The sequence below is a fragment of the Pan paniscus genome, chromosome 20 (genome assembly GCF_029289425.2).
Source record: "Pan paniscus chromosome 20, NHGRI_mPanPan1-v2.0_pri, whole genome shotgun sequence".
NCBI lineage: Eukaryota > Metazoa > Chordata > Mammalia > Primates > Hominidae > Pan > Pan paniscus.
In genome coordinates, this window is record NC_073269.2 from 64,571,053 (window position 1) to 64,583,304 (window position 12,252).

General features: G+C 47.2%; 1 protein-coding gene across 1 annotated transcript in view; it reads left to right on the forward strand.

Annotated features, from left to right (window-relative positions):
• ZNF8 (zinc finger protein 8) overlaps positions 1–12,252 on the forward strand; it is a 36,641-nt gene that overhangs the window by 14,950 nt on the left and 9,439 nt on the right. The window contains exon 4 of the mRNA XM_003816637.5: positions 232–11,610. Coding sequence (XP_003816685.1) covers positions 232–1,670 — 1,439 coding nt within the window. The 3' untranslated portion in view covers positions 1,671–11,610. The remainder of the gene's footprint in view (positions 1–231; positions 11,611–12,252) is intronic.

Here is a 12,252-nt window from a genome sequence, read left to right on the forward strand (position 1 = left end):
ACCTTGACTTCATTGCCAGTGCATGGCCCACAGCAGGTGCTCAATAAATGTTTGTTGAATGAGTGAAGCCGTGTCTGAGGGCACTTGATGTTAAAATAAGAGGAGAATCAGGGGACTTGCCAGGGCAGCTGGTTAGGACCCCATTTCAATATCAGGCCTATGGCGTTGGAGGCCTGTCCCCCTTCCGTTTTTTTCTCCCAACAGCTCAGAGATCTTTGGGTTTTCTTTCAGGCTGGGAGCCTCGATCTGAAAGCCAAGCATCACGCAAGGAAGAGGGCCTGCCTGAAGAGGAGCCATCCCATGTCACGGGAAGGGAAGGATTCCCGACAGATGCTCCTTATCCCACCACGTTAGGGAAAGACAGGGAGTGTCAGAGCCAGAGTCTGGCACTCAAGGAGCAGAATAACTTGAAGCAGTTGGAATTTGGCCTCAAGGAAGCACCAGTTCAAGATCAAGGCTACAAAACTCTCAGACTCGGGGAAAACTGCGTCCTGAGTTCAAGCCCAAATCCATTCCCAGAGATCTCTAGAGGGGAGTATTTGTATACTTACAACTCACAGATTACAGACTCAGAACATAACTCCAGCTTAGTCAGTCAGCAGACAGGCTCCCCAGGAAAACAGCCCGGTGAAAACAGTGACTGTCACAGAGATTCCAGTCAGGCCATTCCAATTATGGAACTCACAAAAAGCCAGGTGCAGGACAAACCCTACAAATGTACTGACTGTGGGAAGTCATTTAACCATAACGCACACCTCACCGTGCACAAGAGGATTCATACGGGAGAAAGACCTTATATGTGCAAGGAGTGTGGGAAAGCCTTCAGCCAGAACTCCTCCCTCGTCCAGCACGAGCGCATCCACACTGGAGACAAGCCCTACAAGTGTGCCGAATGTGGGAAGTCTTTCTGCCATAGTACACACCTTACCGTCCATCGGAGGATTCACACTGGGGAGAAGCCCTACGAGTGTCAGGACTGTGGGAGGGCCTTCAACCAGAACTCCTCCCTGGGGCGGCACAAGAGGACACACACTGGGGAGAAGCCATACACCTGCAGTGTGTGTGGGAAATCCTTCTCTCGGACCACTTGCCTTTTCCTGCACCTGAGAACTCACACCGAGGAGAGGCCCTACGAGTGTAACCACTGCGGGAAGGGCTTCAGGCACAGCTCATCCCTGGCCCAGCACCAGCGGAAGCACGCGGGGGAGAAGCCCTTTGAGTGCCGCCAGAGGCTGATCTTTGAGCAGACGCCAGCTCTCACAAAGCATGAATGGACAGAAGCCCTGGGCTGTGACCCACCTTTGAGTCAAGATGAGAGGACTCACCGAAGCGACAGACCCTTCAAATGTAATCAGTGTGGGAAGTGTTTCATTCAGAGCTCTCACCTCATCCGGCACCAGATAACTCACACCAGAGAGGAGCAGCCCCATGGGCGAAGCCGGCGGCGTGAACAATCCTCGAGCAGGAACTCACACCTGGTTCAGCATCAACACTCGAACTCCAGAAAGAGCTCTGCAGGCGGAGCAAAGGCAGGGCAGCCGGAAAGCAGAGCCCTGGCTTTGTTTGACATCCAAAAAATCATGCAAGAGAAAAACCCTGTGCACGTTATTGGGGTGGAAGAGCCTTCTGTGGGTGCTTCCATGTTATTTGACATCAGAGAATCCACATAGGAGAGAAACTTTGCTGATGACTTTTAACCACAAGTAAAAAATGTGGTAAGTCCACATAGTGTACTCATGGAAAGAGGGGCTGGGGGTAGAAATGTCATGGGTGACTTGTGACTTTCTAAGGAAATGATGCTTCCCAAGCACCCGAGGTTGGTTGGTCCCAAATCTATCAAACTCAGTGCCCTCTTTAGCGACATATTTTGTGACATTCCTTCCATTACACCACAGTGAGTTCACAGGTAATATAACCTACCCACCTGTGTAATGTCAAAAAAAATCAATATGCAGCCCCATTTTGTAAAGGATCATTAAAATGAAAGTAATTTATGGTAGAGTAAATTGTAGAGTAACGTGTACTGACTTGGTGCAGTATTTCTCCTTGTCACTGTGGGCCCAATTTTGCCAGGAGACCTAGGGCAATAGCCTGTTGCTTGTGGACTGGTAGAGGGTATGATGTTGACCATGGCAATACTGTGAGGGGCCTTCCCATGTGGAACGTGACCTTCCAAAGTAGTGACTAACTCTTGGAAAAGTTTTTAACAACATAATATGCTATTGCATTTCTGGGAAATTCTGGGTAAATTCCAAGCATGCAGCAATTAGTTTGTGCTTATGTGTGAAGTCCAGTTAGGTTCTCAGTTCATACCCTGAAAACTGCTTATTCCACATCTGTTGATGTGGTCCACTGGGGGCAGTTCTGTTCCTCACCATCTTGGCAGCATGCATGGCTCCTACCCACATTTCAACCACACCCCCAACCCAATTACGTGACCAGCCCCCATGAAATTTCACAGCATTCCGTGCAGGGGAGTGTCACAGCTCCTCTTGAAAAACATCTGATGTTGCTATGAGCCAGAGGTTCTTTTTTTTGTTTTTTGTCTGAGATGGAGTCTCGCTCCGTCACCCAGGCTGGAGTGCAATGGCGCAATCTGCTCACCACAACCTCCGCCTCCCAGGTTAAAGCAATTCTCCTGCCTTAGTCCCCCGAGTAGCTGGGATTACACACACCTGCCACCACGCCCAGCTAATTTTTGTATTTTTGGCAGAAATGGGGTGTTGGCCAGGCTGATCTCAAACTCCTGACCTCGTGATCCACCCACCTCGGCCTCCCAAAGTGCTGGGTTTACAGGCATGAGCCACTATGCCCAGCTGAGCCAGAGGTTCTTAACTGGTGGTGCTTTTGCCTCCAGGGCACATTTGGTGACATCTAGGGACATTTTTGGTTGCTGTGCCTGGAGGAAGGGTGCCGCCGTCATGTAGTGGGTAGAGGCCAGGGATGCTGCTCAACATCCTTTAGTGCCCAGGACAGCTCCTCAACAAAGGATTCTCTAGCTCAAATGTCAGTAGTGCCAAGGTGGAGAAGCCACCTGGGTATAAACCCAGCCCAGAAATGTAGCTGACATTTTTAAAACTTGCAGCCAGGTGTGGTGGTTCACGCTTGTGATCCCAGCACTGTGGGAGGCTGAGGAGGGCGGATCCCTTGAGGTCAGGAGTTTGAGACTAGCCTGGGCCCATGGCGAAACCCCGTCTCTACTAAAAATACACAAATTAGCCAAGTTTGGTGACATGCGCCTGTAATTCTAGCCACCCGGGGGAGGCTGAGGCACGAGAATCGCTTGAACCTGGGAGGCAGAGGTTTCAGTGAACTGAGATTGCACCACTGCACTCCAGCCTGGGTGACAGAGCAAGACTCTGTCTCAGAAAAAAAAAAGAAAAGAAAAAAAACCTTCAAATTGATTGATCAGGGCTGGACTAGACTAGAAATCATATAAGCTTGATTTTAACAAATGGTATCATTAGCTAGTTTATACATGATGTACTTTTTAGTACATCCTTTACGGTTTTGCAGCATTCATAATTGATGTGAAATAAGGAAGATAATCCTTTTTTTTTTTTTTTTTTTTTTTTTTTTTTTTGGAGACAGAGTCTCACTCTTTTGCCCAGGCTGGAGTCAGTGGTGTAATCACTGCTCACTTGGCAGCCTTGACCTCCTGGGCTCAAGTGATCCTCCCACCCCAGCCTCCCAAGTAGCTGGGACCACAGGCATGTGCCACCATTCCTAATTTTTTTTATTTTTTGCAGAGACAGGGTCTCACTGTGTTGCCTAGGCTGGTCTCGAACCTTGGCGTCCCAAAGTGTTGAGATTATAGGCATGAGCCACTGTGCCCAGCCACTTATTTTTCTGAGTAACCTTTAAGGATTTATTGTGGACATTTTCAAACATGAGTCATATATTTTTGCTGGTACTCCCATCTACCTCCCCACCACTCTCCTGCCCTGGATATATATATAACCATGTTTGTCCACTGGGACAAAACCATTTTCACAATCATACTAAGCTGTCATTTCACATTTTTGCTGTGCACTGATAGTGTGAAAGCAATGGCAGGTAAAACTGCTGAGCCTGAGTTCAAAGCAGGGCAGTAGCCCTGAGGTTGGTTGTTCATATTCTTCTCCACTGGGCAATGCAGTAAAGAAAAAGAAAAGCTAATTTAACTTAATTTCTTTTCTTTTCTTTTCTTTTTTTTTTTCTTTTGAGATGGAGTCTCGCTCTGTCGCCCAGGCTGGAGTGCAATGGCGTGATCTCGGCTCATTGCAACCTCCACCTCCAGGGTTCACGCCATTCTCCTGCCTCAGCCTCCCGAGTAGCTGGGACTACAGGTGTGCGCCATCTTGCCCAGCTACTTTTTTGTATTTTTAGTAGAGACGGGGTTTCACCATGTTAGACAGGATGGTGTCGATCTTCTGACCTCATAATCCGCCCACCTCGGCCTCCCAAAGTGCTGGGATTATAGGCATGAGCCACTGCGCCTGGCCCTCTTTTCCTTTTTGAGATGGAGTATTGCTCTGTCGCCCAGGCTGGAGTGCAGTGGCACAATCTTGGCTCACTGCAACCTCCACCTCCCGGGTTCAAGCAGTTCTTATGCTTCAGCCCTCTAAGTAGCTGGGATGACAGGTGTGCGCTACCACGCCCGGCTAATTTTTGTATTTTTAGTAGAGATGGGGTTTTACCATGTTGGCCAGGCTGGTCTCAAACACATGACCTCAAGTAATCTGCCCGCCTCAGTCTCCCAAAATGCTGGCATTACAGGCATGAGCCACCGTGCCTGGCCTACTTTCACTGAATTTCTGTGATGAAACAGGAAAAATTAATTTTGTTAAATCTCAAGTAGAACTATATTGTCATTATCACATCTAAACAGATATCATCAAATACCTAGTGTTCAGATGTTCTGGGTTGCCTCATAAATTTTGTTTTCTATTTGTTTCATAGTAATCATAATCTAAACAAGATCCACACAGTGCATTTGGTTGGAATTTTTCTTTTTTCTTTTTCTTTTTTTTTTGTGATGGAGACTTGCTCTGTCACGTGGTTCACTGCAACCTCCCAGGTTCAAGCAATTCTCCTGCCTCAGCCGCCCCTGTAGCTGGGACTGCAGGCATGCACCACCACACTCAGCAGATTTCTTAATTGTTTGTAGAGATGGGGTTTTACTACATTGCCTAGGCCAGTTTCAAACTGGGCTCGAGCGATCCTCCCACCTTGGCCATCCAAAGTGCTAGGATTACAGGTGTGAGCCAATGCACCCTGCCAAACGCAATTTTTTTTTTTTTTTTTGAGACGGAGTCTCGCTCTGTCACCCAGGCTGGAGTGCAGTGGTGCGATCTCGGCTCACTGCAAGCTCCGCCTCCCAGGTTCATGCCATTCTCCTGCCTCAGCCTCCCGAGTAGCTGGGACTACAGGCGGCCGCCACCACGCCCGGCAAATTTTTTGCATTTTTAGTAGAGACGGGGTTTCACCCTGTTAGCCAGGATGGTCTCAATCTCCTGACCTCGTGATCCACCTGCCTCAGCCTCCCAAAGTGCTGGGGTTACAGGAGTGAGCCACTGCACCTGGCCCCAAAACAGCAATTTGAATAACCATGTTGGAATGGTTGAGCATTGGAACTCATTAGCATCAGAACTTCCCGTGTCAGGCCGGGTGCGGTGGCTCACGCCTGTAATCCCAGCACTTTGGGAGGCCGAGATGGGCAGATCACGAGGTCAGGAGATCGAGACCAGCCTGGCTAACACGGTGAAACCCCATCTCTACTAAAAATACAAAAAATTAGCCTGGCGTGGTGTCGGGTGCCTGTAGTCCCAGCTACTCGGGAGGCTGAGGCAGGAGAATGGCGTGAACCTGGGAGGCAGAGCTTGCAGTGAGCTGAGATAGTGCCTCTGCACTCCAGCCTGGGTGACAGAGCTAGACTCCATCTCGAAAAAAATAAAAGAACTTCCCGTGTCCGTTTTTGCTTTTTGGATGCTGGGAGTGTCACAACTCAGTGATCCAATCAAGGCAGAGCTGGCCTCCAGGATGCCAGAGCCAGAGCTTTGTGGTTCATCTCTAGAGGTTCAACAGGACCCTGTGGATGGCCCAAGTTCGTTTCTCTGCACTTACCTCTTCGGGGTTGTCCTCAAAACGTTGCCGTGTCAGCTCTCACTTTTCACAGCAACTCTGGCCTCCTACCTTGGACTGCGCCACTTCTGTCTCCTTAGATAACCTCCATTCACATAGCTAAATGCTGCACCCTCCGACACTGCCACAACAATAGTTCTGTGAGTTAGTACCATTTTATAGATAGGCAAAATTTGGCACAGGACAAAAGTTAGTGGTAACTAGAACAAAAGTAACCAGCCCAAGCTAGGAAGTGGTGGAGTTAGAATTTGATGTCAGCACCCAGCTGACCATGGCTTAAACAGATGAGGCTTTGTTCAAAGGTTGTCTTTTTCAGTGGCTCAGCTGTGTCACAGTCGATGTTTTCTGCAATCTCTCAACCTTTCCATTGTGGTCATGAGGAGACTCCTATGGCTCCAGCCATTGCATCCACAGTGAAGACTGAAAGAAGGGGGAATGGGCAGGCCAACACTTACCGCTGATGGTGTTTAAAGGAAAAACATTCCCAGAAGCCTGCAGCACATGCCCCCCTTAGTCTCACTGGCCACAGATGGGTCAAGGGGCCACCCCTAATAACAACGGGGCTTAGAAACCTCGTATTTACCTTTCTAACCTCTGTGGTGGAGACAGGTGGGAGAGAAAAGTCCTGGGAAGTGGATGATGGAGGCAGCTAGCCGTAGCTGCTGCTTTTCTCTTCAAGCTCTTGGGAGAATTGCTTGTGCTCCCTATTCCCTTGGTGGATGATGGAGGCAGCTAGCCGTATCTGCTGCTTTTCTCCTTCAAGCTCTTGGGAGAACCGCTTGTGCTCCCTATTCCCTTGGTGGCAGCTCACACCTCAGACCTGCTGTCCGCCCCCACTGCTTCACAGAACCCACTGCGACCACTGTCCAAGGTACTACCTCTGGTGTCGTCTCTCTTCATCCCCAGGACTGTGAAGCCTGCTAACCTCTTTGCAGAGCTCCATCTCCTTGCATTGTGGGGTTCCTTCTAACTCTTCAGGGACTTCTCAACCTCCCGTCACCCTTCCTAAATGCTGGGGTCCCTGGGGTCCTAGAGTCCACCTTGTGCTCCACGCCCTCCCCAGGTGTCATCTACATCCCTAGCTTTGTGCTGCTCACCACCAAATCAGTCTGGTGCTTCTGAGATTTGGGCTTCAGACCCAAACAACTGCTGTGTGCTACTGGGCAACTCCCCGAGGTGTGCCGAAAGCTCCCCAAACCCAGCCTACCCCAAACAAAACTCATTTTCCACCCAGACTAGTCTCTGCTTTCCTGATCCCTTTCCTGGAGGCTGTTTCCACTTGCCATCCCATCATGGAAGCCAGAAAATCAGTCTTCTTGACCTCTCCCCTTCCTCACTCCATGGAGTTAGAGGTCCTGTTGATTTTGCCATGTAAACATTTTGGATTTGCTTACTTCATCCCCACTGCCACCAACAGTGCAGGATGGCCCTAAGAGGAGAAGTAATGTGCTACCAAGTGGCCCAGCCAGAGTGTGAACCAAACAGTCTGGTACCAAAACCCTATTCTGGATCATTCCTCCTTTCTGCTCCACCAGCAGTTTGGGGCACAGGCTTGGGAATCCAGACAGGAAAGCTCCTCCCCTCTGAAGCAGTGGGACCAACAATGACAGCATGGTTCTGGACAGCTCTGGAAGTCAGGCCTGTGATTGCCTCATTCCCTCCACCTTGGCCCCCAAAATGGCCAGTCCTGAAGGGGTCACAGTTGATACTTCTCTGAGGGGGCATGGGGTTGGCTGAGGTTATAGCAGCCCCACTGGGTGGTAAGCTGGGATGAAGCAATCAACTGGAACTCAACGAGCCTTGAGTTCTCAAAGGGGGTGTGGGAAGGTTCTTATACATCTTCTATGAAGGGCAGTTTATCAGTCACTAAATTACAAATACATAAACCCTTTGTCTCACCAAACCTGCTGGGAATGAATCCTACATATATATTTATATGTGTGCAGGCTACATGGTTTTCATTATGCTATTGATGTTAAAAGTAAAAATTTGGAAAGAACCTCCATGTCCACCATGGGGAACTGGCTAAGTCATTTATGGTGGAATGGTGATCATAAAAATTCATTAAAAATGAAGACTCTATATACAGCTTGAATATTCCTTATCGAAATGCTTGGGACCAGAAGTGTTTCAGATCTTTGCATATTTTCTGTTTCTCATTTCAGTTCACATTTTCTAAGCATGATATTCCTACTGATTTCCTTGTAGATATTTTGAAACAGATAAGAAACTCCTCCGTGGAAATTACTGTTAACTAGGGAAAAGACATGTTTTTTTCTGTTCATAAAAGTAATGTGAGTTCTTTGTAGCAAAACTTGGAAAATGCATAAAAGTAAAAAAAAAATGAAAACTTGTGTAAAATTCCTCATACTTTAGCCATCCATAGATGGTCCTTACCATTAGGATTTTACTAATTTTCCTTGCAGTTTTTTCTTAAAATATACACGTGTGTCTACACATACATAGTGTACACTAAATTTTACATACACACAGAGGAATATATATGTGTATAGTTATCTTGTGTTTAGAAATTTGGAATCCCTTCTAGTTGTCTTGTAACATGTGCTTACTCTATTTTGAGGATTTTCTCTATGAATTTCATGTAGCTTTTTAAATTAACTTTCAGGAGGATTGTAACAATGTGCTCTCCACCCAGTATTTTACCAGCCTTGAGTTTTCTCAAAGGGGGCATTGGAGGGGTTCTTATACATTTACAGTAGGAATGTGAATTGATACAACTTCTGTGGAGGGCAGTTTATCAGCCACTATCTAAATTACACATACATAAACCCTTTGTCTAAGCAAACTTGCTGGGAATAAATCCTACACATATATTTGTATGTGTGCAGACTGTTTGTACATGGTTTTCATTATGCTATTGATTTTACAAGTCAGAATTTGGAAACAACCCTCCATGTCCACCATGGGGAACTGGCTAAGGCATTTATGGTGGAATGGAGATCATAGCCTTAAAAATGAAGACTCTTTATATACAGGTTGAGTATCCCTTATCCAAAATGCTCAGGACCAGAAGTGTTTCAGATTTCAGATTTTTGAATTAGGGATCCTCAAACTATACTAATGTGAGAAAGAGCTCTAAGATAGTTAAGTAGATAAAAGCAAGGTGTCAAACTGTAGAGTATGTTTCCATTTATGTAAAGAAGAAACAGGCTAGGCAAGGTGGCTCACGCCTGTAATCCCAGCACTTTGGGAGGCTGAGGTGGGTGGATCACCTGAGGTCTGGAGTTCAAGACCAGCCTGACCAACACGGTGAAACCCCATCTCTACTAAAAATACAAAAGCTGGGTGTGGTGGTGCACACTTCTAATCCCAGCTACTCCGTAGGCTAAGGCAGGAGAATCGCTTGAACCCAGGAAGTGGAGGTTGCAGTGAGCCAATATTGTGCCATTGCACTCCAGCTTGGGCAACAAGAGCGAAACTCCATCTCAAAAATAAATAAATAAATAAGAAACATTTGTTTATATGTACACATATAATCTCTGAAAGGGTAAAAGTGGCATACTGGTTGGCCAGAAGAATTGGGAGGACAGTGATGAGGAATAATTTTCACTCTTTATCATTTTATATTTTTGGAATTTTGAAACATGTAAAATTATTACCAGTTCAAAAAATAAATTTAAACAAAAATCTTAACTGTTTCAAATTAAAGTAAGTTTGATAATTTCTTTCATTGTTTACTGTCTGCATCCCCCCATACAGTGTTCACATGAGCAGAGAGTGTGTGTCTTGGTCATATTCATACTTGTTCTATATATACTCGTGTGTGTGTGTGTGTTCAGTTGACAGAAACAGTTGAGTGTAAAACAGCTTTAACTCGATGATACCAAAGATACAAGATAAAGGTCCCTGGAGGGTGGCTGTAGCGCACACATACATTTCCAAGTTACTTTGTTAAATTTCCTGTATCAATGAGCCCCAATTATGAGAGCCCCCTACATACAAGTTTTAGCCAATAGCCAAGTCCCCCATTTCCAGTGTTATCTTCATGTCCTCCAAGGTATTCAAGTTGTTTCTGCAATGGGTAACTGGGAAGAAATCAGCATCCAGTCTGAAAAGCAGTCTCCCATAGGTCTTTTGTAAGGAGCTCCAACATGGACATCTTCCAGAATGCACTGTACAACATGGTAGCCACTAGTCATGTATAGCTATTTAGATGTAAATTTTTTTTAATTAAAAAAATTTTTCATTTATAGCAACAGGGACTCACTGTGTTGCCCAGGTTGGTCTCGAATTCCTGGGCTTTAGTGGTTCTCCCACTGTGGCCTCCCAAAGTGCTGGGATTACAGGCGTGAGCCACCGTGCCCGGCCCATAGCTGATAGAATTTTAAAAGTCCCCCTGTGATGATCTGACTGTGGTAGGAGTAGGGAGGTGTAACCCGAGTCAGTATGCACATTGGGAGCCTCCTCCACTAGGTCATACAGGCCTTCTGCGTGTAGATGGAATTATCATCTCCCACACTGTACCCGGGCACCTCCCTCGATTAAGGTGATTTGCATCATGCAGGGCCTGCCTGTTATCAGGGAGTCTCCTGGACATACAGAAAGAGGAATGTACAGGGACTGCATACACCTGTTGCTCAATTTCTAGCTAAATGGCTGGAGGTGGGGGATAAAGAAATGGCATTCATACGGTGTAATACTAGCCATGTTTCAGAAAGTTTTCAAAAAATGTTTAGTGGAGAAATGTGCAGGGTCAGTGGAAGAAAACCTGTAAAATTATATTATGATTGTTTTATACTCTATACGGACAAGCCTAAATTGGAGGGCATTTTGGAAAACTCGCTTGGATACATGAAAACTGCCAAGATCATTATAAAGAAACAACAGGATCCATTCTAGATTGAAAGCAACTTGAAATGAGACAGTAGAGTGTAATGCGTGTTTAGTTTGTGCTTGAATAAAAGACGAAAACTACGTAAGACATTGGGACAACTGGAGAAATTAGCATATGGGCTGGGGATTGGGTACAGGCTTCAATGTCGTTACTTGGGTGAGTTGAAGAATGTACGTGTTCTTAGGGGACATCTTAAGGATATACAAGGTTCAGGGGGGAAAAATATCTCCAAACGATATACTTTTATATCTATGTGTGTACATGTGTGCGCGTAGAGAAAGAAAAAAGTACATACGCTGTATATTTCAAAGAACATATAAAACCATGGATGTCAATATACTTCCCTTCCGGTGCGCTGCCTGCGCAAAACCGAGAGGTTCTGACGATCCGCAGCTCCCACGCTCACCTTCCGACCCCGCAGCGCTGTGAACTCCATTTCCCAGAAGGCCTTGTATCCCGTGCATGGCCGTTTCCAGGCAGGAAGGCGAAGGGCCTTCTGGGAGGTGAGGTCCTGGGCGGCCGCTGGCCACCAGGCGGAAGTGCGCACCGGAAGTGCTGGCGGCAGTGTGTAAGACGCTCACGGGCGCGCGGACTATCGGGCGGCTGGGCTCTCTGAGGAGGCTGCCACAGTGGTGAGTGGTGTGTGGAGGAGAGGCGAGGGTGATTGTGAAGGATGGAGAGGCGCCCGTGGCCTAAGTGTGCTGATGGTGGGAGTGAATGAGTGGACGGGTGGGACCTGTGAGGGGAACGCGACCCCGGGTCGGCGCGGGCAGAGAGGCTTGCGGTGCGTGAGGGCGCGACCTGCCATGTCCTGCCGGGTGTCACCGCTTATGCGCCCGTGGGAGGGGAGCATCCTGTGTTGGAGGCAGAAGGAATGAGGGTCGTGACCAACTCATTATACCACTGGAGGCTCTATGAGCAAACCGCAAACTGTTCTCATGAAAGCAGGATGTTGGTAAACTGACAAACTGCGTCTGCCGCCAGAAGGAATGCTGGGGGCAGTCACGCTCCAGGTCCCCTGCTCCTTGAGGTTATCCACAGGAACATCTGGAATCTGTTGAACAAAGAAAGCAGTCATGTGGGCCTGTGTTAAATCAAATAGCTGACCGTCAGTTACCCTTTCCTCCCTATTCAGTCTACCTAACAAATATGAAGGGCTGTAAAAGCTCAGGGCCCTGTTCCCTAGAATCTAGGAGCCCCCTGACCCCTTCTTTCAAACAGATCCTTTTGTCTTTGTCTTCATTTCTGCCTTCGTTCTCCTTCGTTTGGTCCAG